This window comes from Gorilla gorilla, chromosome 9 (genome assembly GCF_029281585.2).
Source record: "Gorilla gorilla gorilla isolate KB3781 chromosome 9, NHGRI_mGorGor1-v2.1_pri, whole genome shotgun sequence".
In the NCBI taxonomy this organism is placed as follows: domain Eukaryota; kingdom Metazoa; phylum Chordata; class Mammalia; order Primates; family Hominidae; genus Gorilla; species Gorilla gorilla.
In genome coordinates this window covers 90764735-90792128 of record NC_073233.2, presented here as the reverse complement: position 1 = coordinate 90792128, position 27394 = coordinate 90764735, and the positions used below count along the sequence as shown (strand labels likewise).

The 27394-nt window shown below is 41.1% G+C and overlaps 2 protein-coding genes across 10 annotated transcripts in view; one reads left to right on the top strand and one right to left on the bottom strand.

The window, feature by feature from the left end:
* DDIAS (DNA damage induced apoptosis suppressor) overlaps positions 1–4036 on the bottom strand; it is a 32960-nt gene extending 28924 nt beyond the window's left edge. Inside the window, exon 1 of one of the 2 annotated variants that reach the window (XM_019037235.4) lies at positions 3871–4036. The gene's annotated coding sequence lies outside the window, so the exon portion shown is untranslated. The remainder of the gene's footprint in view (positions 1–3870) is intronic. The other variant, XM_063693428.1, reaches the window with a different exon arrangement.
* PRCP (prolylcarboxypeptidase) overlaps positions 1–27394 on the top strand; it is a 147637-nt gene that overhangs the window by 66514 nt on the left and 53729 nt on the right. Inside the window, exon 1 of one of the 8 annotated variants that reach the window (XM_019037236.3) lies at positions 4002–4100. The exons of 1 other annotated variant lie outside the window; for it this stretch is intronic. Coding sequence is in view for 2 of the 7 variants with exons in the window: in XM_055355560.2 (XP_055211535.2) it covers positions 5292–5603 (312 nt within the window). In the remaining 5 variants the exon portion in view is untranslated. 6 more of the 8 variants (XM_019037237.4, XM_019037238.3, XM_063693430.1 and 3 more) reach the window with 6 other exon arrangements.

The window sequence follows — 27394 nt, the reverse complement described above, 5'->3', positions numbered from 1 at the left end:
ATTAAAATAATCACACAAAAAATTTAACTGCAATTCTGGCAAATTCTATTTTGGAAATGCATAGTGCCATGAGAAAATATAACGGGGACTAATTTAGTTTTTGATGGGAGGAATGGGGAAAGAGAAGAGGATAGTTAGGAAAGTATATAATCTTATTTTTAAGAAGTATTTTCTCAGGGTGGTAGTGTTAAGGGCGATTTTTATTTTCTTTATATATTTAAGATATTTTCTAAGTGTATCGCTTTTATAATTAGAAAAAATCAATAAATACAATCTAAGTGTATTGCTTTTATAATTAGAAAAAAATCAATAAATACAATAAAAATGCTGGATAGGGACATTAGCAATAATATACAAAGAAAATCTTGCTTTCTTTAAATCTCTCACACATAAAAGTAGAAATAAGGAGGGTAGAAAGAGGGACAAAAGTGTAAGTGCTGGGGCAGAACTAATTAAGGCCTCAGTTGGCCTTTGATTTTTCAAAGGGCACATACCAGGGATTACCTAGGTCAATGTCCAGGAATGAAGGCTCCAATAGACTTATGCTTATTAAAATATGTGGGGTCCATGTGGACACACTATAGTACATATCTAATTTACCATGGGATATTCTGGAATACTTGCTTTCTCTCCTTTTAGACAATCCATATGGGGAGCTAAACTGTAATCCAAAGATGTTCTACTAATTTACCTTGAAAAATTACCATCACAAGGAAGGGACATATCAGAAGCCCATATTTGTATATTTGGTATAACTACATATTATACTAAAATTATAAACAGAAAGTTGCTTGAAGAAGAGCTGTTTGGTGAATCAACTATTTAATGGAATCAAGCTAATGCCTGATGCATTTTTCATTCTAGAGATGGTTTTGTCAGTGGTACCAGATATATAAACTCATTGATTACAACCTCTGCATCCCATTTTCATACTAGACAAGTATTTCTCAAACTTTATCATACATCAAAATCACCCAGAAGGCTTGATAAAACAGATTGCTGGGCTCCAACTCCAGAGTTTGATTCAGTAAGTCTGGGATAAGGGCCTGAGAATCTGCATTTTAAGTTCCCAGGTAATGGCCAAATTGCCCACACTTGAAAACCAGTAGCCTAGTCATTGAGACTATCTCATGGTGCGTGTAACACTTGTGATAAACATGGTTATAGTTAAATCCCCAAGGCCTGACAGCATCTTAGTCTCATTTGGATGATTTTGCAATTCTTTGCTCTAATCCATTATTTGGTGATCTTTCAGCTTAACTACCTCATAATCAAGTTCTCAGAAGGCAACTTAATCATTTATGAAAAACCGTGCCCATACATGCACATACCAACACATCTTTTTTTCTTCTTCGGGCTAGACTAGAAGATCTAGAAAAACTGGGTTAGATTAGAAAATCTAAACTAATTCTTATTCTATGTTAGATCCTAGAGAAAAAGTTCAATTAAGTATTTAGTGTAAACTGGCATCTGGGGATGGGGCTGAAGAGAACATAAAAGTATAAGATGTGAATCCTATCTTAAAGTTCATAATCCAGTTTGAGTTCATTTGACTGCTTTACAGTTTGCAAAGTGCTTTTGCATCATTATCTGATCCACTCAGAGAAGTTAATCAGGTCTGGAACTCATGCCTTCTGGTGAGTAGCTTACCAGTCTTTCTAGTCCATTACTCTCTTTGCTCAAGCTTCACACTTGAAAGAAACTATGTGTATTTGCTTCAAGACTGTGCCCAAAGGATGAAATTACTCCTTTAAAAAACTAGTTCCACTTCTAATGGCATAAAGAAAAGAAAGTATGACTGACTTTTCTCCGTTTCTTCGTTCCTCTCCAAACCGTTCTTGCCTTGCATGAAAATCTTTGTCACCTTGTAATTCTCCAATTTTCTGTTTCATATTTTACAGGCCAAGAGGCCTCAGCTATGGGAAGGGTGGCTGTTTTGAATTGTTTTCTTAACACTGTCTAATGGTCTCCTCCAAGGGCACATACTTGTTTAATTTTTCTAAAGGCAGTCATAATAAGTCCCTAAAAAATAATTTAGTAACATTGACACGAAAATTCTAGAAAAGTAAGAGAGGCAGGCAGGAGAGTGAAAATTAAGCAAAAAAACAAAGAGACAAAATCTTCAGTGAAAGGAGAAATACTGATGAAAAATGCTTTAAAAACATGAACCAGGAAAATCTTAGTACAATACAGTTTTTCCATTGATATCATTTATGAGACATTTATTACAGGGATGGAGAAGGTAACATCTCAGTAAATGGTACTACTCACTAACCAGTAACTCAGACCAGATACCTAGGAGTCATTTGTCATTCCTCCCTTTCCTTCATATCCCACATCACACTCATCAGAAGGTACTTGAATCTACTTCCATACCTAGAAACCATCATTCACTTTTCCCTCATATATTCTGCCATCATCCTAATCCAAATCACCATTATCTCCTGTTTATGGTGCTGGATTAACCTCCTAACCATGATCCGGTCTCTGCCCATCTTTCCAGACTCATCTCATACAACTGTCCTTTCTAAATATATTCCAGCAATATTGGTCTTTCCTTAGATTCTTGAACATTAACATGTCAAGCTCTTTCCTGCCTCAGGACGTTTGCACAACCTGTTCACTCTGTTTAGAATGTTTTTCTTTCCCTCTTTTGCATGGTTGGATCACACTCATCTTTTAGGCATCAGTATCAACTCCTTGGAAAGGTCTTCTTAGACCAATCTAATTCACATAGTTTCCTTGTAAATTCTCCTTAATTCCATCCATAAAAGGTAAGTTCCATTAGAACAGGAATCTACCTTGTTCATCACTGGATCTCAGTACCTAGCAGTTCTTGGCACAGACGAAAGAAGCATTTAACTATCTGCAGAATAAACAAATAATTACTTGGTTCTCTGTGATCCAGTCCTGTGGGGTCAGGAAAGGGTTTCTGATTTAAAAGGCTTTGCAAACTGACTAAGAATTAGCCAGGTCAGGGACAGGGTCAGAAGACGGTTTGGGGTGAGAAGGATGATAGTGCACTTCAGGAACACAAAAGACATTCTATATGGCTGGAGCGGTGGAAAACCACTAGGGCTGAAGAGCCAGGCAAAAGTCGGATAGGAAAGAGTCCTTAAGTCATGTTAAAGAGTTTGGGCTTAAACCTGAGGGCAAATAGGAGAGACTGAAAGGTTTTCAATGGGGAGTGCCTCGGTCAAATATGAACTTTATCAGCCCAGCAATGTGGAGACTGGACTGGAAGGTAGCAAGATTGAAAGCAGGAGAACCAGCTGGGGCGGGGGGGGGGGGGGGGGGAGAGGGGGGGGGTTACTGTCACAGCTATGTAGCAGTCATAGGGTCGAACCAAAATAATGTCAGTAAAAAACGGAGAGAAGTGAACAGATCTGAGATATTCAAGAGGCTGGTAGGGACTGGCTGGATGTGAAAAGGAAGAAAACTTTCAAGCTCTGGTTTAAGCACATGGCTCAGTTAAAGTATGTTCCTTCTAAGCCATCATAGCATTTTGGAAGATCTCCTTTCAGCACGTACTACTCTGCACAGTGGCCCGCTGAATACGTATTTGCACATTACAGAAGCAAGAGTCGCGCCTTTTCCTCTCTATTTCCGATTCTAAAAGCTCACTCCGAGTCTAGCTCGATGGCACTGTAAGTGTTCAATAAACGTTCGTTAGGTGATTGCAAAAGCACTGAGTCTAAAATAAAATAACTGACGTTTATATTGTTACCCTCATGGCTGCCCGTTTACAGAGAACCACTTGTGAAAAAACAAGCGCCGGGCTCTGGGTGGGTCTCATTCATAATGAAGTTAAGAGCCTCCTTAGGAGTCTCCGGCTCTTGGGCTTCCGGAGAACCCCTTTACCTAGCTCACCTGGGGGAGAAGACCAGGAGCGGGCCCAGGCGACGCACAGTGACTCCGACCGGCCAAACTCAGTAGCACGCCGGCAGCCTTCCAATCGAATCTCCCGCGTCCTTTTCCGCCGGAAGTAACGCTTTGGCTCTGATTACTCAGAGCCAATCAGAAGAAGGCGCCGCAGAGGGTGGAGCTTAGCAAGGAAATCCTACAAGCATCTGGGAACGACCATTTTCGTCAAACTGCGGGTAGAGTCTTTCTCCCCGACAGGTGGATCAGTAGTACAGTCCGTAAAATTGGTTTTGGAGCTTCGCTGAACCTCCTGGGGGTAGGGATCCCGGGGAAGTGTGGAGTGAGCCGCAGCGCCCTGGGGTCTGGCGGGGTGACTGAAAGAGGGAATGGAAGCTGGATGAAGAGGGTTGAGGGAGCTTTGGAAGCCAGACCCGGCGCTGTCCTAGGGGCTAGCACTACCCACGGGCGGAGGGAGGAAGGGGGCGGTGGCAGGAGGCAGGAGGGGGGTGGAGCGCGGAGTGGGTTTTCGGGTGCCGGAGAAGAAAGGGGGCGTTATTTGAAAGAAGGGACCGGGACCTGACGGGATTTAGGGGCGATGTGGACCCGGGGCGACCTGTGTAATGGGTGGGTTGTGCGAGCAACACAGTTTTGGGGTGACCCAAGAACGGAGTATCATAGGGAGTGCTTAGGCTCCATGATGGAGGTGGGTGCAAGGAGCACAGTCTTTGGACCTGGACCCAGCGGTCTGCGACGACGTGCTCCGCTCACTGCTGAGTGATCGAGTGCAAGTTCCCGCACCTCTCTGAGCCTCAGTTTCCACATCTGTAGATGGGAATAACAATCATATACGACGCACAAGATTGCTGTGACGATTTAGTTAGAGGAGATGATACGTGTGCCTCCCTGCCTCGTGATACACTGGCCTGTAGTGAACCTTCAATAAATTGTCATGGTAGCTGTTATTGCCATTATGTAGGATTTGCGGAAGGCAGGAGGTGTCGCAATGGAATTGAGGCGGCCAGGGCAGGGTTTGCTGGTGATGATAATGGTAGGGATATTGGGTGACCTGAAGGACAGGTGGGCTTCGGGGGCGCTATAGATAAAGCATGGGCTACAGCGATGAGGTAGGAAGAGGCCCTAGCATGATAAGGGCAGACTTGGGGTGTGACCGCAGTGAAGGTGAGTGCTAAGAAGCAGATGGCACGAGAGGAAAGTGGAGTGGAGGCCGTGTCCTCGGGGATGGGGGCGAAGTGGCTGTGGTGACCTGGCTTGGGCGGCGTCTCTGAGGAGCTGGCTGGCTTTGGGTTTCCCCTGGGAGGAGCTGTTTTGCGGCGGGCGGAGCTGCAGGCTGGGCAGGGCTTAGCCTGTGCGCTTCTGCTGGCCTCTTTTTCGCCCTCCCACCCGCACTGCAGTCTCCAGCCTGAGCCATGGGCCGCCGAGCCCTCCTGCTCCTGCTTCTGTCTTTTCTGGCGCCCTGGGCCACCATAGCCCTCCGGCCGGCCTTAAGGGCCCTCGGCAGCCTACACTTGCCAACCAACCCCACATCCCTCCCGGCTGTAGCCAAGAACTATTCGGTTCTCTACTTCCAACAGAAGGTAAGGGGGAGCGGGGGCTTCGCCGTCCCAGGCCCAACTGCCGGGAACCGTGACCCTCAGAGCCCGGGCAACGGAGCCTACCTCGAAATTCACACCCCTTGGTGCCTAGGATCTGTTCGGTTTTTGGCTTACATCTTCCAGAAGGTGGTCCCAAATCCCAGTTCTGTTTAAATTTTCTCCTCCCATTACCAATAATTTGGTAGTAGTTTTGGCTGCATACTCTTGATTCAGGCTTTTCTGTAATTGGACACGACAGTCACTTCAACTCCCTCTGCTCCCAGAGGGTGCCCCAATCCGAACTCCCTTGACCTTCCCTCAAATTCAAATTATTAAATGCCAGCTCTGGTACCTAGTCTGCGGTGATAGTCATGCTTTGCCCCAAGGCAGCCCTAAATACAAATTCTAATATCTTTACCTGTTAGAAAATATTGGATAGTTATCCATCCTAAAAGCCAGCCTCTCATAAGGGGTCAGCTTAGAGCTGATTTTGTAGCCCTGTTATTAAGAATTGTTGACAGTCCCTATTCCCCATAAGACTGAATGTATGTAGCCTATGCTTGTAAAAGGAGTTGTAGGAGTTTGTGGTGGGGGTGGGGATTAGCCTTTCTGTGGTCTGTAACGTGAAATTAGAGGTTTTTGGGCTTGATGCCTTTGTGCTTGGCTGCAGCATGAGGCATTCCCCCACAGGTCTTGATGGAAAAGTACACCCTCTGTGAAATGACAAGGAATCCTTACAGTTCAGCATTTCTGAAAGCCTGTGTAAAAGTAGGAAAAGATTTGGAAAAGGTTGGGATTAGAAAGAGTGCAAGGGGCTGATGCTTGGCTTTAGGAGTCAGATAGAACTGGATTCCACCCTGCTAGCTCTGTGACCTTGGGCAGGTTACAGTACTTCTGTGAGCCTAGTTCGTTGATCTCTTGGGGTTTGTGGTGATGGTTGAATGAGAGCAGATAACGTACTCTTAGCAGAGTATCTGGCTTCAAGTAGGCACTCATATAATATGTGGTTATAGACCTATGTGAAATTTTGTTGTTGTTAATTGTGTAGAGACAAGGCTCACTATGTTGCCCAGGCTAGTCTTGAACTTGTGGGCTCAATAATCCTTCTGCATCAGCCTCCCAAAGTGTTGGGATTACAGGCGTGAGCCACTGAGCCCAGCCCTTATGTGAATTTGGAATGGGAATTTGTGGTAGAGGGATGTCATAGACTTCCAGAATAACTTAGAAATAATTTAAAAATTTTTTTATTTTTAAAAATAGAGATGGGATTTTGTCATCTTGCCTAGGCTGGTCTTGAACTCCTGGGCTCAAGCGATGCCCCTGTCTTGGCCTCCCAAAGGGCTGGGATTGCAGGCGTGTGCCACTGTGTCCCCAGCCAAGAAACAATTTTTAACCCAGACATTTGAGTTCAAGTTTATGAGGAAGAGAAAACATTTTAATTTTAGCAGGGGTACTAGGAAATAATCTTTTTTCTCAGGCAACTCCCTTAAATTAATTCTCTAGGGCATAATTCCCTCATTTGTAAATTAGGAGGGTTGGGACAAGGACCAATGTGTTTTACACTTTACTGAGGAAAATTAAGGGCTCTTTGGGGAGCTGTTTCAGAGGGAAAGTGGATGAAGGCTGAAGTGGAGGCCAAATTAGGTGCTCTAGTACCCTCTCTTGGATCTCTTTCAGCTTTTACCTGTTTTATATGCTGGGATTTTATATACAACTATTTGCAGAACTCAACTGCTAAAGTAAAACGGAGGGGAGGACTATTGGAATGGAAGATCTCTAAAATCCAATTGGGATTGATGAAAAAGAGAACTATCAGCAGAAAAGAAGAGAGTGAAAGAATGAAAGGGTGGAAGGGAACAAATGAGTTGTTAGTACCTTAGTTCCTAATTTATGTTCCTTTACTGTAGATTCTTTTCTTGGCCACTACACTCCTTAGAAATATAATTCAACACTGTTTCTTTTTCCATTTTTGATGATATGCAAAGTCCAGCTTTACTCAGCCACATTTTGTCCACTGGCTTATATTTAATTTATATTTTAGGGTACAGATTCCACATATGTATTTATTACCATAATAATAATTTTTCTTCTGTCAATTCCAATTGAGTTTTATTTCATTTTCTGAGGAAAACTTTTACATATGTATTTATTGCATAATTATAATTATACTAGTTGCCAATTTCTGAACCATTGATTTTTAGTTAGGACTATGTGTGAACTCAACTTTAATTTTTTAAGTTAGAGCACATGAAATACTTTGATGCCTTCTAGTAATAAACTTATTATTAAAACTGTAAGGCTTAGTTTTTTATTCAAGGTTTAATTTTTATTAAACTTTATAATGATTTACCTGTGGTTATATCTGCCCCAGTGACCAAGCTGGACCCAGCTGTCCTATGTATATAAAGGATGTGGTTTTATGGAGTGGTCTCTAAAAAGGCTTAGCCCATGGTCTTATCCCTCCCCTGCTTAGAAATTCTTCATAACTCTGATTGCAGGATAAAGGCCAAACACCTTGGCATGGGAATCCATTGTTCCCTACTATGTAACCCGAGCTGGTCATTCCAACTTTATATTCTGCCATAATTCCCCATCCCAGCTCCCATTTTAGCAACCTAACAGACTCAAGTGACTTTTACTGTGTCAGAAATTCTGTCTGGAATACCATCCCTCTTCTCCACTATTTAAACTCATAATTCTATTCCAGCAGAAATGTCTCACCTCTTCTGCGAATCTTTGACTTCTTTAAGGAAATTTAGTTGGTCTTTTTTCATCCTGCACATTTACTATATTGTATGTGTCCCTCCAGCTCGTTAGTACTCTACAATACCTAGAAGAGCCTATAAAAAAGTATAAAGCACAAAATAAATAGTTGTTGAAAGAGTGAATGCATGATTATTCAAAAAGAACCTAAACAAAGCAAAGGCTACCATCTAATTGTCACAAATCATTTTTTTATTTTTCTTTTTATCTTTTACTTTAATTCTTTACTAATTATTTTTTCCTCCTTTTTCAAGGTCTTCAAATATTGAGTTAGGTAGGACTATTTGATTTCTTTTACCTGAAATAACTGAATTAGGAGACCAGAGAGAGGATAGTACATCACTTGGGCACATCGAGGCTCTGGGTACATGTGTAGTATGTGTGGTATCAGTGTCATAAAGGGCTCTCTGGAATATGTGGCTTGTGGTTACAATGTTGCATGCTTATTACCTTGTACCTCCCACCTGAGCTCCTCAGGCTAGAATGTGAGTCCCGAATCACACATTTTAGTGTGTGATGTAGTGAAGAGGGAGAATGGGTCCTGTCAGGTCATCATTTTTCTCAGTGGTAAAATTGGGAGCAATATCTATTGTATTAGGGTGTGTGTCTGTGTGTTTCTCTCTCTACAAGAGAGATTTTTATTAAGGAATTGGCTCATGCAATTGTGGAGGCTTAGTAAGTCCAAAATCTTCAGGGTAGGTTGGAGGCTGGAAACCCAGGGAGGAGTTGCAGTTTGGATGCACAGGCATTCTGCTGGCAGAATTTCTTCTTGCTTAGGGGAAGTCAGTCTTTTTTTTTTTTTTTTTTTTGAGTTGGAGTCTCGCTCTGTTGCCCAGGCTGGGGTGCAGTGGTGAGATCTTGGCTCACTGCAACGTCTGCCTCCTGGGTTCAAGTGATTCCCCTGCCTTAGCCTCCTGAGTAGCTACGATTACAGGTGTCCGCCACCACGCCTGGCTAATTTTTGCAGTTTTTAAAATACAGACAGGGTTTTACCATGTTGGCCAGGCTGGTCTTGAATTCCTGACCTCAAGTGATCCACCCGCCTTGGCCTCCCAAAGTGAGGGGAAGTCAAACTTTGTTCTATTAAGGCCTTAAACTGATTAGATAAGGCCCACCCAAATTATGGAGGGTAAAGTCCACTGATTTAAAGTCCGCTGATATAAATGTTAATCTCATCCAAAAAATACCTTCACAAAAACATCTAGAATGATATTTGACTAAATAGCCGGGCACCATGGCCTATAAAGTTGGCACATAAAATTAATCATCACATCCACCAAGGTTGTTGTCAGAGTTCAGTGTCGTAACAAATGAAAGCCACATGGATGGTGCATAAAACATGGTAGGAATTTAAACAACTTAATGGAACAAGTGCTAGTTCCTTCACAACTCTGTCCTGAAAATACACTCTCATCCAAATGCATGACAATAGTGGTAATGCCTCTTCTGAAAACTTAGTACCCAGCTATTCCTATTTAACTGCTGATCATTGTTTCTGTTACAAGTCTGTGTGTTGGCCCAGCATTGAGCTCATGGTCACTGACTTCTGCAGCTCCTTCCTCATTTGCTGTGAGGGGATCACATCAGTGGGCTAAGCTATTTAAATTTATGTATATCCTTTATAGTTCCACTTTCAATTCCTGTTCTAGGTTCCCCTTTCCCACCTTTGTCACAGTGGCCCTGATGTCTAGTAAAATGTTATGTCTAGCTATGTTAGGCACCTTGTAGGGCATGTTGATAAAGATCTTTCTCTTCTTCCTTTAAATTTTTCTTCCCCTTTCTCCTCTTCTTATCTGTTCATCTATTGATGGACTTTCCCTTAGGCCTGGAGTGTCCTGTCAGAAATATTGTGTGAATACAGAACTGATTTATGTGTTTGGTGACACAGAATCATTTTTAGAAGGGGCCTTAGAGATCATGTAGCCTTCCCCTTAGATATGATGGATTGACCTTGATCTAAATTATAGAGGGTCAGAAACTTGATAGAGCTTGAACAGGAGGGTGGTTAAAAGCACAGCTTTTAGTGCTGGGTGTGGTGGCTCACACCTGTAATCCTAGCATTTTGAGAGGCTAGGAGGATCACTTGAGGGCAGGAGCTAGAGACCAGGTTGGGCAACATAGTGAGACCCTGTCTCTACAAAAAATAAAAAACAACTATAGCAAAACCTAAAGCATACCATTTAGAGGCAAACAGGTTTGAGAACAAGTTCTGTTTCTGCCACTACCTGAGTAAGTTACTCAGAGGCAGCCCCTATTTTCATAATCAGCAAAATGGAGATAATTATATTACCTATCCCATAAGTTTGTTGTAAAAAGAGGTGGTATGTATAAAGTGCATATTTAGCACAGTGCATAACAGTTAGTAAACAATAAATGATAAACATTATTTTTATCTTGCAGTTTCCTAATGTGCATGGCTTTAATTAACCCCTTCACTTTTTTAAAATCAATAGGATTAAAATAATCAATACTTTAATAGACTTGTGGCCTAGGAATTAACCTTTTTTCTTGCTTAAAATCATTCTTTTCACACAAGATTCTGTACATAAAAAGAAGCATATGAAACTATTTCTATTTTTCTTTCTATGCTATTTTAAGTGTTGATAAAGTGTTGGGGGGAAATATGGTAATGAATTTACCCTTTTAGGTTTTTGGAAGTACCTTCTTCTCTTGATAACAATAGTAAATCTAACACTGTCTTTCTGATAGCTGAGTTTTAAATTTCTTACTAGCTAATGCTAAAATCTAATTTCAATAAAAATTAACTTTAGGTTTTTCACTGTCTTGTTTATATTCCTCTGTCAGCATATTGCAGGAACTTTCTGCTTTAGAGAATTTAGACTTTTAAAACATTTTCAAAGTTTGGGTTCTAGGATCAGCCCTGCCACTAACTCACATCATACTTTTGGGCAAGTTGCCTAACCCTCTAGATCTCATTGTACTAATTTGTAAGATAAATGGATTGGATCTGCTGATCTCTGATATACCTATAATTCTGTTCACTGAGTGCCTCCTGTTTATAGGGCACTGCATTAGGAACAGTGGGAATGTGGGTACAAGTTTTGTTTTTTGCCATAACATTAATTGCCTTTGGTGAATTGGACCTAAACAACTTTACTATCTTGACTTTGAATAAGACACAGACCCATAACATATAAGGCGTTTTTAAATTAAAAAGTAATCACCTCTTCAATTGGTACAATATTTATAATATTGCATAGTTGATTTATATTATAATATAATAAAACATTGTGTTTATGATTTTAAAGTTTGCTTGGTTGTGGGTCTATTGGAGAAGAAAGGAGAATCATAGGTAAGGAGAATACCTTGATGGTAGATCTTATTTGTCTTCATTCCTAGTGCCTTGGATGGTACTTCTTTTTATTTTTTTATATGGTTCTGACAGGATATGGTACTTCTTAATAAAGATATTATGAATTGAAAAAATTGACCATAAATTAAAATGAGTAAGGAGTAAGAGATGAAAGTAAAATTACATATGTAGTGTAATGTGTCTAATGCATTATTAATGATAGTAATTTACTACCATTTATTGAAAGCTTCAAATACCGTAAATATTATCCTAAGTACTTAATAGAGATTCACTTATTTAGTCCCTATTACTGTTCTGTGAGGTAGATGCTATTATTCCATTTTGTAGGCAAGAGAACTATCCTTTTTGTTTGTTTGTTTTTAGACAGGATCTTGCTCTGTCACTCAGGCTGGAGTGCAGCCATGTGATCATAGCTCACTACAGCCTTGAACCTCTGGGCTCAAGTGATCCTCCCACCTCAGCATCCTGGGTAGCTGGGACTACAGGTGTACACCACAATGCCTGGCTAATTTTTTTAATCTTTTTGTAGAGATGGGATCTCGTTATGTTGCCCAGGCTGGTCTTGAACTCTTGTCCTCAAGCAGTCCTCTTACCTTGGTCTCCCAAAGTGCTAGGATTACAGGCAGGAGCCATCAAACTCGGCGAGCAAGAGAACTATCATATAGAGAGGTTAAATTATTATACTGAGCTATACTACTTATCTGTACAATTTTGTTTTTCTGAAATTAAACTCTGATGAATTTCTAGTGCTGAAATGAATGCCATTACCTTGCTTGTATTATCCAGGATAAGTTAGGTTTTGCTGCTATAGTAAAATTTATGAATTTCGGTCACTTAACCTAACAAAATGTATGACCCTTACTGTCATAAACTTCCAATTGAATGAGCAGGGGGCTGTGCTCCTGCTTTCACTCAAGAGACTAAGTGGCTGATCGGGGTTTCCTTTTTAGCATATGCTTTCATGAACACTTAGCAGTGGAAAAAGAACATGGAAGATCTCATATGAATGCTCCAAAATGGAAATTACTTACGTCACTTCTTCTCACAATTCCTTGGCTAGAACTGGTTAAATGACTGTACCCAATCACAGGGTAGGGAGACAGAAAGTATTGGCTTTGTAGTGCCTAGACAGAGAGACAGCACTAATGACTACCATACTCAATCAGTCACTTACCCACCCACCTACCTACCTACTCAGTGCTGATCCGGTGTCTTTTATATGTCAGGCACTGGGCTAGGTCCTGGCCAGGCATAGATGACTATATCCTGAAGGAGTTCAAATTGTACTTGATGACCATTCCAATTGCATATACTCAAACTGATATCCAAACAACATGGAAAACACTGAAAATTTTGTAATGTCTTGGCATTCATCTGACTCCAACACACAGATTACTTCAAGAAATAGCCCTGAAGTGAGGCGAATTTTTAAAATGTTTTCTTGCTTAACTTGTCATCATTATAATAGTTTACTGACCTGTTGTGTATGTACATTAAAGCACATGATAAAAAGGAACTTATTTATTGATACCATCATTCAGTAATTAAAAATAATTGTTTTGCCTAGCTTTATTATAATAAAAGAAACAAAATTGATATATAGATTTTTGTAATCTTAAGTGTGCTTTGGTAAGTGTTGAGTAATTGTTAATTAAAAAGAATAATTCTGTATTGAAAATTTTTATTATCTATTTAACAATATGTATGTAATGGGATAATTTATAAAAATATTTTTTTCTTTCTGGTTCACAATTTTAAAAACCCTAGGTATTGTTTATGAGAAGTGAATGAATGAACATTTATTGATTATCTACTCTGAGCTCAATATTATGCTAAACTCTTTTACATCTCTTTTTAATTATTATTAATATAATCGCTTTTTGAAATAGATGGTTTAATTGAAGCTCATAGAGGTTAAGTGTCTTAAGCTATTAAAGGACAATATTGTGAGTCATGTTTTTATCTGTTTCTTTCAAGATCTATGATCTTTCATTGACATCATGATGTCTGTGTAATCTAAGCAGTAGTAACAAAACCGATGTCTCTGTGTCCACTTATTAGTTCATATTCAGCTTTTACAACAATCCTGTGAGGTACATATTCTCACTAGTAGATTCACTTCTAAAAGTGAAGTGAAGTTCAGAAATATCAAAGGAAGAAACATCCAAAATATCCCATTTGTAAATATCCTGGTTTTTCAGTCCCAAATTGTAAATAACTTGTGGTATGTCTATAAAATGGAATATTGTTAAGACCGAAAAATTATGGTCTTAAAGTATTCTGACAATGTGATAAAATGTTTATGCATTAATAATAAATGAAAAAAGCAAAATAGAAAATGAATGTTCAATGTCTGTCTAAATTCATTTACCTAATTTTTTATTAGGTGCCTACTATATTCGAGGCACTGGGGAAAGAGCATTCTAGGCATGGGGAAAAACATTCTAGGCACAGGGAATGTCTAGGCAGGGAAGGTCAAGTGCAAAAACCCTGAGGTAGGTGTGTGCTCAAGTGGGAGGAACTGTAGGGAGGATGGTATGTCTGGAGGGACATGCCCCAGGGAGAGAGTAATAGAGGAGGACAGAAAGGAGGTTCAGGGAGCCAGATAATGCGGGGACATCTGGGCCATTGTAAGGAATTTGGCCGTTAATCAGAATAAGATGAGAAGCCTTTGGAGCTTTAGGGGCAGAAGAATGACTCTGATTAATAAATCTTAAGAAACACTTTGGCTATTGTGTTGAGAATAGACTATGTAGGGGAAAGGGGGAAAACAGAAAGACCAGGTTGTTGCAAAATTTCAGATTAGAGACGATGGTGGCTTGGATTAGTGTGGTAGTGGTGGAGGCTGAGAAGTGCTCAGATTCTGGATATTTTTGAAGGTGTAGCTGAGAGGTATAGTTGATCAATTAGATGTAGGTTGTGAGATAAAGAATTGAAGATGACTCCAAGGTTTTTGGCCTGAGCAGTTAGAAGGTAGGAGTTGTCATTTACCAAGAAGGGGAAAGCTGCAGAAGGAGTAGGTTTGGGGAAGGAAGGAGAAGAGGAACTTGGTTTCAGAAATGGTATTGTGTCACGAATTTAGAAGAAAGGTGGGGCAAGTAACACAAATTTGAAGCTGTTAGTATACAGATGGTATGTAAAACCATGAGATTGGAAGAGAGCAACAAAGGAGTTAGTGAAGATGATCTTTTCTTTTAAAGATGATATTCTCAACACTGCATATTTAGAAGTCAGGGAAATGGGGAACCAGTTAAGGAGACTGAGAAGGAACAGTTGGAGGAGGAAAACCAGGAGGGTATGATACCCTGATTACTTAATGAAAAAAGCATTTCCATAAGAAGGTAACCAGTAGTGCCTAAATAAATGACTGGGAATTGGCCACTTGATTTAGCAATGTGGAGGTTATGGTGACCTTGACAGCAATTTCCTCAGAGGGTGAGTGGAGGCGAAAGCCTCATTGGAGTGGATGCAAGAGAGTGGGAGAAGCTGAACTGAGACCACGAGTGGTAATCTTTTGGGGAATTTTGCTGTGAAGGGGAGCAGAAATATGGTGTGGTAGATGGAGGGGAAGAGGGTTCCCATTTTTAAGATGGGAGAAATAATCGAATGTATGATAAGGGAAATGAGCCGAGAGAGTGAGAAAGTGACGGAACAAGAAAGAAATAGAATTGGTAGTGGGATATCTTAGGCAAGAGGAAATGGGATCTAATGAAAAAACAAGAGCATGAACAGTTTGACCATAGTCAAACTGGGTTAGGCACATCATATAGGCACAGATGAAGGTAAGAAGGTGGTATGGTAGTGAGAGCTTGTGTGCTGTTTTTCAGAACGCTTCTCTTTTCCCAGCAAAATAAGATGGAAGGTCATCAGCCGAGAGTGAGAAAGGGAGAGAACAGAAATGCTCCTCTAGCAGAGAAGGAAAGTAAATGCACTAGGGGCATATGGTTTGATTGCAGGGCAGCTTTTCTAACTTTGTAAGGCCATTTGATGTAACTGTTATGTAAGTTAGTAAGGCCATTTGATGTGGCTGTATGTTTCTCTAGGTACATTCAGTTTCTTGGGTATGGCTGTGGAGTTGGTGAATTGCACTTTTGCCAAGTGAGAACAAAAAGGTGAGAGAGGCCTGGGTAGTGAGAATTGCATGCAAGGGAGTGATTACAGCCCCTTTTTGCAGCCCCTATTACCGCCTCCCCTGACTACTAGAAGAGTAAACCAGTTGGTCTTCCTAGCTTCCTGCAGTTTCCCCCTCCGGTACAGCTCCCATGGGTTGTCACATAAATCACCACTCCTCCAGTTGAATCACTGTTCTTTTCAGAAACTGCAACTCTTTATTGTTTGCTTTATTAAGAACAAAATCCTGTAGCATTTAAGGCCTTTCAATCTATGGCCCTAACTGCCTTTCCATTTTGCTTATCTATTCACCACATATGCCCATTCCTTTCCTGTCTATGCGTTAATCCACATTGTTCCCTTTGCCTGGAATCTCTCTCTCCCATGGGCCTTACCTCTTTTATCAATCCCATTGCATTTTTTAACCCCTACCTCTAACACTGCCTCCTCCAGGAGCTGTTTTTTTCTTCTGCTTCTGCTGCTCCTGCTGCTGCGTCTTCTGCTGCTGCTTCTGCAGCTTCCTCTGCTGCTTCTGCCTCTGCCTCCTCCAGGAGCTGTCATCCTTCTCCTTCTTCTCGCTTCCTCTTCCTCTTCTTTCTTTCTCTTCCTCCCCCTCCTTCCTCCATCCCTCCTCCTTCTCGTTCTTCTTCTTCCTCTTTTTTATTTTGTTGGTTTTTTTTGAGACAGAGTCTTGCTCTGTCACCCAGGCTGGAGTGCAGTGCTGTGATCATAGCTCACTGCAGACTTGGCCTCAAACTCCTGGGCTCAGGTGAACCTCCTGCCTCAGGCTCTTGAGTAGCTGAGACTAAAGGCATGTGCCACCATGCCTGGCTATTTTTTTTTTAAAAAAGAAATGGGGTCTTGCTATGTTGACCAGGCTGGTCTTGAACTTCTGGCCTCAAGTGATCTTTCCACCAGTACCTCACAAAGTGTTGGGATTACAGGTGGGAGCCACTGCACCCAGCCCATTTTTAAATCTCCTGGACAGTGTGTGATTGGTCAAATCTTTTTTTGTACTTTTATGGCACATGTCTTATTCTAGCCTTGTGTTATATATAATCTTTTATACTCCTCTCTTATTCTACATTTAAAGCAGGAATCCTGTCTTGTAAACATCCATACTCCTCCATAGCACATGTGACATTGTTTTTCCTAGAGTATTGTTTTCACAAATCTGATGAATCTCTATCTTTTCCCCTCCTTCTCTCCCATTTTTCTACACACTGAGGTAAGGAAGGTGTGTGTATATGGAGGACGGGAAGGTTAAGGAAACTTGGATCCTAGCTGTCTCACATCCTTTGGAGAGCACGATAGAATGTCAGATAAAGACAGACCTACCTGTTTTAATTTTCTTATTTTGGGGTCTGGAAGCTGTGGCTAGAAGTTTGTGCTTTTCCTTCTCCCAACATATCTACAGAGAAAGGATTAAGGGAGGGAATGCTGCATTTCTTGTTTTTTCTTTGTTTTGTGTATGGGCGAGGGCTGGGATGGAGAATGAACACAACAAGAGGAATGTCTCCTTACAGGCTACTTCTGTGGTAATTGTGTACCACCTGTATTTATTATTAGAGTGTTAAAGTAAGCTTTTTATGATTTCGGTTTTTCATTTGCAAGTGGAAGCCAGTTAACTGTGTATATTTGTAAATCCTTACTTTCTATGGCATACATGTTAGTTCAGGTTGCCCTGTGGTGCTGCGGCTGGAGAGAAGCAGCAGCTGTGTCTCTGTCAAGCCCACGATGCTGTCTTTCCTGCTGCTCATATGGTGCAGATTGACCACATGGGTTAGGAGAAAACAGATTTGTTAAAGGCAGATTTCCTTAGAAGCTTTCTCTGAGCAGCCCTGCAATTTGGTTATACGGTATGTATGGGCAGAAAGGTGCGATACTTTTTCTCACCCATCATAAGGGTCATGGTCAATGCTCCTATAGTAAAATACAGTTTAACAAGAGAAAAGCATAACAAGTGTATTTAAGCACAGTTTTATGTGATATGGGAGTCTTCAGAAATGAAGACCCAAAAAACTCAGGGGAAACTCTTCATTTTTAGGCTTACGTTTGATGAAGAATGGACAGTCCTGTAGAAAAGTGATGGAACAAAAAGGGAAAGATCCTAGTGGTAATAGTCTGAATGGGGAAACTCAGCAAGGTCTATCTGTTCTGATTCTTCTTGGTCTCTGTGTGGCATTCTTTCCTCCTGGATGTAGTGTCAGACCCCTTTTGGAATGAAGGTCTTAAGATCAACTATGGGACAAGGTAGGTCAGATAATTTCTTTGTAGCCAGCTCCTATACAGAAAGGAAGGGGAAGGTTAGATTTAATATTTTTAGGCTTCATGGCTGGCTTTCGGGAAGAAGGGCCCTAGTTTCTATGACCTGCCTTGGGGGAGAAAGAGGAGCAGGAGAGAGAAAGGCAGAAGAGGGAAAGAGACTTTGCTTCTGAGACTCTTCCAGTGTTCTTCAGTTCAAAGTACTCCCAAGGAACAATACTTTGATAACAGTAAGTATCACTCTATGATAGTTGACATAGTATCAATACTTTGGGGTATTGTTTTCTGAGCCCCAACAGATAACAATGAAGTATCACTCTATGATAGTTGATATAATATCTAACAGTTACACAGTAAAACAGCACAGTCATACATTCATTTAAAAATATTTGTTGAACTCTTCCTTTGTGCCATACTCCGAGTTAATAGCTAGGGATAAATGGAGAGCAAACATAGGCCTCATGCAGCTTACAGTTTAGTGAGAAAGAAGATAGTCACAAGTAATTATAGGTGTGATGTATGCTTTAAGGAAGTATGAGATGTCTATAATGGGGTCCTAAGTCTGGAGTATTAGGGAATCCTATAGATGGCAATGATGTTAAAGGAGAGACCAGAAAGATGATTAGGAGTGAACTAGAAGAAGGGAGATGATAAAGATTTCTGTCAAGGTGGAAGGTATATCATGTACAAGATCCTAAGGTAGGAAAGACCAGGCTGTGTTGGAGGAACTGAAAAGAGGTCAGTAAGACTGAGATGGGAGGGTCAAAGATGATGACCTTGGAGGTGGGCTTCCAACACTGTGAGGTCAGTATTGTCATTATGTCCATTTACATACACACGGTGTGGATATTCCTTCTCTGTAGCTTTCATTGACTTTAAGAGCATAGCTTGGTGTTGAGATGGTGTGGGACAGAACACAGTTGATCAGAGTATGGTTGTTTTGTATTCATCTTGTGATGGCACTGAATAAATGCATATTTATCTTTTACCCTGTAGGGAGTTACTACAATTTTATAGAGGAAAAAGGGCTCAGAGGCTGAAGTGATTTATGCATGATTGCACAGCTGATAAGTGATAGAGCCAGGATTTAAACCTGGCTCTGTCAACATCACAGCCCTTGTACCATGTTGCCTCATATTTCAGAAATAGACAGAAGGTTTTACAACTCATGGCTTATATTTAATTCATGTAGTTCAACCAAGCATGTTGGTTCACACCTGTAATTCCAGCACTTTGAGAGGCTGAGGTAGGAGGATCACTTGAGACCAGGAGTTTGAGACTAGCATGAGCAGGAAAGCAAGACCCTGTCTTTAAAAAAATACAAAAATTAGCCAGGCATGGTGGTGTGCACCTGTGGTCTCAGCTACTTGGGAGGCTGAGGCAGGAGGATCACTTGAGCCTAGGAGGTCAAGGCTGCAGAGAGCTATGATTGCACCACTGTACTCCAGCATGGGCGACAGAATGAGACCCTGTCAAAAAGTTTAAGAATTAAAAAAATTCAGGAAGTTCATGGCTGATTTAGAGATATTAACCCATATTAGACAGTAATAAAGTTGAAGAATAAGCAGAATTTTAATTCTCCTAACACCAGGTTGGGTAATTTTGGACAGCAAAAATATAATGGAGATTTCAATTATACAGAACTTTCTTCTGACTTTGACTTTGTGTTACAGAAAGAAGAGCTTTAAATTAATGGGAACTATGTTGGCATCAGAAGGGGACTATGAAAACTTCTAAAATAACTCTATGAGTTATTTTGGATAGCTCTATATATTCATTGAGTGAAGGATGTTAAGAGACCTCCATTGACTATCACAAAAAGGTCCTATCCAAGGGAATAAAGGAAGATACATCTTTGGTGAGGCAGGAGTGAAGTCACTACTATAGAACTTTCTCTCCTGAAGCTTGGTGCTCAGTCCATGAGCAAATTATCCATTTTAAGCTTTCCCAACAGCTTGAGTATAAAATTTGGCTTGGAATGAGTTATAGAGTTTGTGTAAAAGTCTCTAATCCATGCTGCATGGACTGGTCACTGCCATGTATTCATCTTTCACTCTTGGAAGAGTGGAAGGTCCTTGCATGTCCCTCTCTTGCATTCTGCTTTTGAAAGTCTACCAGCTCTTAGACTAGGGAGTCAAATCTGATTAACTGTACCTAAGTATTTTGTTTTCTTTAAAAGCCTGGAGACTGGTCTTATTTTTAACATGTTGTTTAGAATAAAAATACATTCTTCTATTTAATAAAGTGTATAATTTAAAAGGATATTAGACTGAAAATTTAAGCTAGTCTCCTTAACCACATTAATGAGAAGCCTGGCTGTTTGGACCATGATTGTAGTTGTATTATTCTGCCATCTAAGGGGAAATAAATAGTCCCTTGAGATGTGGGTTTATAATCTTCAGCATATGGAACAATGAAAGTGATGTCACAGGTTATTTAAAAAATAAAATATCCAAAGCACTCATGTTATATTTCTGCAATATGTACCATTCCTCATAGCTCAGTTATTTATACAATGAGGAATGTGTATTAAATATATATTACACATGTCACAGCATTGGTGACTATAACTGAACAGAAAGGAAAAAGAAAAACATGTCATATACCAGGCCACATCATATTTGGTGTATAAGAGGTTCTTACTGTCACCAAGACACTACCCTGTTTCTGTTATCTGTTCCAAGATAGCTGCCATTAAAAAAGTAATTTTACTTTGCAAGTCATGGTTTCTTAAGTGACCACTCAGAACAAATTGCTAAAGTTTTATATCATATTTTTTCTTTCACAAGACAATATTGAGCACTGATGACATATATTGTTTGAGCTGGGAGGTGTGTGCTAGTAATACCTTGCAAAATATATTAGTAATAAATCAAGCCCTTACTTCCTGCAGGCCCTTGCTGCTGGGCAGTTGCACATATGTATTATCCAACTAAATCATTACAAGACTCCTCTGGTAGGTGTTATTTTTTTCATTCTGCATTTGAGAAAACAAGCTGAAAGCCATGAACTTGGTTAAGTAGCTAATAAATGGCCAAGATGGCACTGAAAGTCAGGTCTGTCTGCAAATTCCCTTCTTTTTCCACTACATCAGAACATTTGTGGTCTTCAGAAGGAGGGAAAAAAGGGTTTTAAAAGGTGCCTTGGTACAGATTAAATTTTATTAGTGCAAAAGTATGTGTGTTTATAGTTTAAGACTTGACACAACTGGATTTTTTGTAGTTGTTGAGACAGGGTCTCACTCCCAGGTGGGAGTGCAGTGGTGTGATCATGGCTCACTGCAGCCTCGACATCCCGGGCCCAATCAATTCTCCCATCTCAGCTTCCTGAGTAGCTTGACTACAGGTATGACCATTATGCCTGGCTAATTTTTGTATTTTTTTGTAGAGATGGGGTTTCTACAGGTTGCCCAGGTTGGTCTCGAATTCCTGGGCTCAAGTGATCCTCCTACTCAGCCTCCCAAAGTTCTGGGATTACAGGCCTGAGCCACTGTGCCCAGCACAAATGATATTTTTGATAAGTTTTCCTGATGGCATATGACCAGCATGTTTGGCCAGCATCATTGTGATTGAATAATCTAATTTAAACCAGGAACTACAACCCGAACAATGGCCGTGATTCAGCAGATAGGAAAGTAAGGAAGTACTTGTTATGATTTGTCAGTGAATTTATATTTTTATGCAGCTTGAACTGTGGGTCACGCTGCAGACACTGTCCTTTAAAACTGTCGGAAATCTCTGCCTCTTCCTGAGCACTGATGGCCTCTTCCTTTGAGGGAGCAGCTCATACAACAATTTTGGAAAGCAGCGGTGATGACTCCCTTCTCTTTGGCGTTGAGTGGTTCCTTCCTCTTGAACAATTGGCTCTAGATGACAGTGACCAGTGCAGACTAAAACAGGCTATGGTTTGCCTTTTTATGTAGTCTAATTTCTAAAAAAACAACAACCCTTTAAAAGAGATGGGAATTTACACTTACGAACCACCCTTCTGTGATTTCATTAAGCAACCTTGGGTCACACTCATCTGTGCATCTGAGAGGCCTGCAGCAGCACCAAGTCTCATCTTTGCTTACACACATCTAACAAGTGCAGTCAACACTAATTGATGTTGTGAATTTATTTTTACGTGCTTTATTTTTAAATTCCAAACTGACTGACCCCTGCCTCCCAGGAGATCTTGAATGCCCATCCCTTGCTTAGCTAGTGTAGGCTTAGACAATGCAAATATATTTTAGGATCAACCTTTAAAAACATAATCAGAGAAATAAATCTGCCAGAAAAACTCTAATATTTATTATTTATTGTTATTTATTATTGACACTGTGTGCCAGACATTACATATTTGTCATTTCATTATTTTGTACACAGTATATTGGGTTGTGGCTTACATAGTGCTGCTGTCTGTCAGCTTGGAATGGTTTGTCTTCCTCCTTTCTCTCCCTAGCAAACTCCTGTTCATCTTTCACTGCTCAGGTCTTGTATCACCTCTTGTTAGGAACTGCTTTGCCTCCCTCCCGTGGGCTGGGTAACTGACTACTATCCTCTTTGTGCCTCTTATTGCACTTATAGCTAATTCGATGCTGCTACTCTGGATCACATTGCTTTATTTATTTATATGTTGGTATCCTATTGGACTGTGAGCAGCCTGAGTTCTAGGACTCCACCCATCAGTGTATCTCAGTGTATGCCTTCATCAGCTCTTCAGACAAATAACTGGCTCAAGCTGAAGTTATTCTTCTACCATTAGTGCTTGGTTTTGTCAACAGTCTGCCAGTATTGTACTACCAATATGGCATAGACACTGGCAAGTGGGAACAGAAGCTAGTCATGGAGTTGAGGCCTTTTGAAGTATCATGGTTCTTTAGGTCTGGAGATCTAAAAAAGGGTCTGTGGCAGTAGGGCTGTGTGTGTGTGTGTGTGTGTGTGTGTGTGTGTGTGTGTGTGTGTTACACAGGTAGTTTTTCTCCAACTCATATGGAAATATTTCAGTATTTTAAGAACTGGCTCAATATCAGCTTTGGTCCTCCCAGGTAGTGAGTGCCTACAGAATGGGATTCTGTCTGTACTGCTTAGTGTCCCTAATATGGATATCTCAGTGCAACTCAGGTGTCCAAAACAGGTTTAACTTCTACAGCAAATGTTAATGTTATTACATAACACTTCTTTTAAAAACTTCTCTGAATTTTTCACATTACTGTTAATAGTACTGCAGTTGACCCTGGAACAACATGGGTTTGAACTGCACGTGTCCACTTATAAACATTTTTTTTCAATACATCTCTTCTGTCTCCCCTTTCACCTCCTCCACTTCTTCTGCCTCTGCCACCCCTGAGACAGCAAGACCAACCCCTCCTCTTTCTCCTCCTCCTGTTCAGCCTTCTCAAAGTGAAGATGAGGATAGAGACCTTTGTGATGATCCACTTTCACTTAATGAATAATAAATATATTTTCTCTTCCTTAAGATTTACTTAATAACATTTTTACCTAGCTTATTTTATTGTAGGAGTACAGAATATAATACATATATAAAATATGTGTTAATTGACTCTATGTTATCAGTAAGGCTTCTGGTCAATAGTATGTTCTATTAAGTTTTTGGGAGTCAAAGGTTATAGGCAGATTTTTGACCGTTTGTGGGTTGCGGAGGGTGGGTCAGTGCCCCTAATCACCCTGTTGTTCAAGGGTCAGTTGCACTCTCCTGTTCACATGGGATAGAAAACTTTGGAATTTTCTGATTCTCTCACCTTCACATCCAAACCAAAATCCAGTCAATCACCAAGACCTTAACAAGATTCCATCCTCGTTTCTGCCCCTTCTTTGCTTTCCCAGGGTTAACAGTTTGTACCATATAATTCCAGGCTAACTTATTATAATACCCCCTTCAGTCCCTCTGTTCTTTTAGCTTCAGCCCAGGCCAGCTGGCACCATGTTTTTTTTCTCCTCTCCTCTTGCCCAATCCAGGCTTTATAGGGCCCTGCTTAAACCCCACATCTTCAGAGAAACCTTCCCCGCTGACTTAGCCCAGCAGGGGCTGTCCTACCCCCAGGTGCCCTAGTCCTTACTGTCTGTAGCATTTGGATGTTACCTGTGCTCTACTTTGTGAGGCTGCCTGAACTGTAATTACATCTTCAGATGACATTGAACGGGTGGTTGTCCCTCAAGTAGAGAGCACACACGGCCATTAAGTGAGAATTAATACACTCACTGGGGCATAATGGTTCAGGTCACTTAGATTTTTAAGATTTCTTAATAGAAATAATTTCAAATTCTGTAACTTGGTTGCTGAATAGCATGAAATTTTGTTAAAGAAAAATACTATGACCCACTAAATGAATTCCTAACCTACAAATGGATCACAACCTCCATTTTATAAAACCCTGATCTAGACCACAAAGGCCTTAAAAAGAAGAATGTTTCTCTCATAATGGAAAGGTAAGACCTCGAAGCAAAAGCATTTAGTATGGTATAAAGTGTTTCAAGAGAGGCATAAAGCATGCAAGTCTAGAGGAGGGAAAATTGCGCGGTGAAAATGACTTCCAATTGTAGGAAGATGATTCTGTTTGTGGGAGAAGGCACTTGGCAGTGGCTTAGCAGTTTATAGGTTTTCCCTTGAAAGTTAAGTCATTCCTTGCAGAGGGTTTTTTTTGTTTTTTTTGTTTTTTTTTTTTGCCTCCATAAGGGCAGATGGGAAAAACACACATTTCCTCCTCTCTAGTTTTCCTTAGGCTTTTATTTATTCACCATTTTGTTTTCCTTCTCAATATTTTTGCTCTTGCATAATAGCAGGGCTTGTTGAGCTTTTCTGATTTGGACTGTGTTTCTAAACACTAAAATGAGCAAAGTGAGGAGGTTCCAAGATGGCCGAATAGGAACAGCTCCAGTCTACAGCTTCCAGCATGAATGATGCAGAAGATGGGTGATTTCTGCATTTCCAACTGAGGTTCATCTCACTGGAGCTTGTCAGACAGTGGGTGCAGCCCATGGAGCAGGGCGGGCCATTGCCTCACCTGGGAAGTGCAAGGGATCAGGGAATTCCCTTTCCTAGCCAAGGAAAGCCATGACAGACGGTACCTGGAAAATCGGGACACTCCCACCCTAATACTGTGCTTTTCCAATGGTCTTAGCAAATGGCACACCAGGAGATTATATCCTGTGCCTGGCTCAGAGGGTCCCACACCCACACTGCCTCGCTCACTGCTAGCACAGCAGTCTGAGATCCAACTGCAAGGTGGCAAAGAGGCTGGGGGAGGGGCGTCCGCCATTGCTGAGGCTTGTGTAGGTAAACAAAGTGGCTGGGAAGCTCGAACTGGGTGGAGCCCACTGCAGCTCAAGGAGGCCTGCCTGCCTCTGTAGACTCCACCTCTGGGGGCAGGGCATAGCTGAACAAAAGGCAGCAGAAACTTCTGCAGACTTAAATGTTCCCTGTCTGACAGCTTTGAAGGGAGTAGTGGTTCTCCCAGCATGGAGTTTGAGATCTGAGAATGGACAGACTGCCTCCTTAAGTGGGTCCCTGACCCCTGAGTAGCCTAACTGGGAGACACTTCCCAGTAAGGGTCGACTGACATCTCATACAACTGGGTGCCCCTCTGAGACAAAGCTTCCAGAGGAAGGATCAGGCAGCAACGTTTGCCATTCTGCAATATTTGCTGTTTTGCAGCCTCCGCTGGTGATACCAGGCAAACAGGGTCTGGAAGGGACCTCCAGCAAACTCCAACAGACCTGCAGCTGAGGATCCCGACTGTTAGAAGGAAAACTAACAAACAGAAAGGACATCCACACCAAAACCCCATCTGTACGTCACCATCATCAAAGACCAAAGGTAGATAAAACCACAAAGATGGGGAGAAACCAGAGCAGAAAAGCTGAAAATTCTAAAAATCAGAGTGCCTCTTCTCCTCCAAAGGAATGCAGCTCCTCACCAGCAACAGAACAAAGTTGGATGGAGAATGACTTTGACGAGTTGAGAGAAGAAGGCTTCAGATGATTGGCAATAACAAACTTCTCCGAGCTAAAGGAGGATGTTCGAACCCATCGCAAAGAAGCTAACAACCTGGAAAAAAGATTAGATGAATGGCTAACTAGAATAAACAGCATAGAGAAGACCTTAAATGACATGATGGAGCTGAAAACCATGGCAGGAGAACTACGTGATGCATGCACAAGCTTCAGCAGCTGATTCAATCAAGTGGAAGAAAGGGTATCAGTGATTGAAGATCAAATGAATGAAATGAAGTGAGAAGAGAAGTTTAGAGAAAAAAGAGTAAAAAGAAACGAACAAAGCCTTCAAGAAATATGGGACTATGTGAAAAGACCAAATCTATGTCTGATTGGTGTACCTGAAAGTGACGGGGAGAATGGAACCAAGTTGGAAAACACTCTTCAGGATATTATCCAGGAGAACTTCCCCAACCTAGCAAGGCAGGCCAACATTCAAATTCAGGAAATACAGAGAACATCACAAAGATACTCCTCAAGAAGAGCAACTCCAAGACACATAATTGTCAGATTCACCAAAGTTGAAATGAAGGAAAAAATATTAAGGGCAGCCGGAGAGAAAGGTTGGGTAACCCACAAAGGGAAGCCCATCAGACTAACAGCGGATCTCTTGGCAGAAACTCTACAAGAGTGGGAGCCAATACTCAACCTTCTTAAAGAAAAGAATTTTCAACCCAGAATTTCATATCCAGCCAAACTAAGCTTCATAAGTGAAGGAGAAATAAAATCCTTTATAGACAAGCAAATGCTGAGTCACCACCAGGCCTGCCCTACAAGAGTTCCTGAAGGAAGCACTAAACATGGAAAGGAACAACCGGTACTAGCCACTGCAAAAACATGCTGAATTATAAAGACCCTCAGTGCTAGGAAGAAACTGCATCAACTAATGAGCAAAATAACCAGCTAACATCATAATGACAATGGGGAAGAAGCAAAAGTGGAAACCCTGATAAACCCATCAGATCTCATGAGATTTATTCACTATCATGAGAATAGCATGGGAACAACCCCCATGATTCAATTACCTCCCCATTTGTCCCTCCCACAACATGTGGGAATTCTGGGAGATACAATTCAAGTTGAGATTTGGGTGGGGACACAGCCAAACCATGTCATACCACTCCTGGCCCCACCAAATTTCATGTCCTCACATTTCAAAACCAATCATGCCTTCCTAGCAATCCCCCAAAGTCTTAACTCATTTCAGCATTAACCCAAAAGTCCACAGTCCAATGTCTCACCTGAGACAAGGCAAGTCCCTTCTGCTTATGAGCCTAGAAAATCAAAAGCAAGTTAGTTACTTCCTAGATACAATGTGGGTACAGGTATTGGGTAAATACAGCCATTCCAAATGGGAGAAATTGGCCAAAACAAAGGGGTTACATGCCCCATGCAAGTCCAAAATCCAGTGGGCAGTCAAATTTTAAAGCTCCAGAATGATCTCCTTTGACTCCAGGTCTCACATCCAGGTC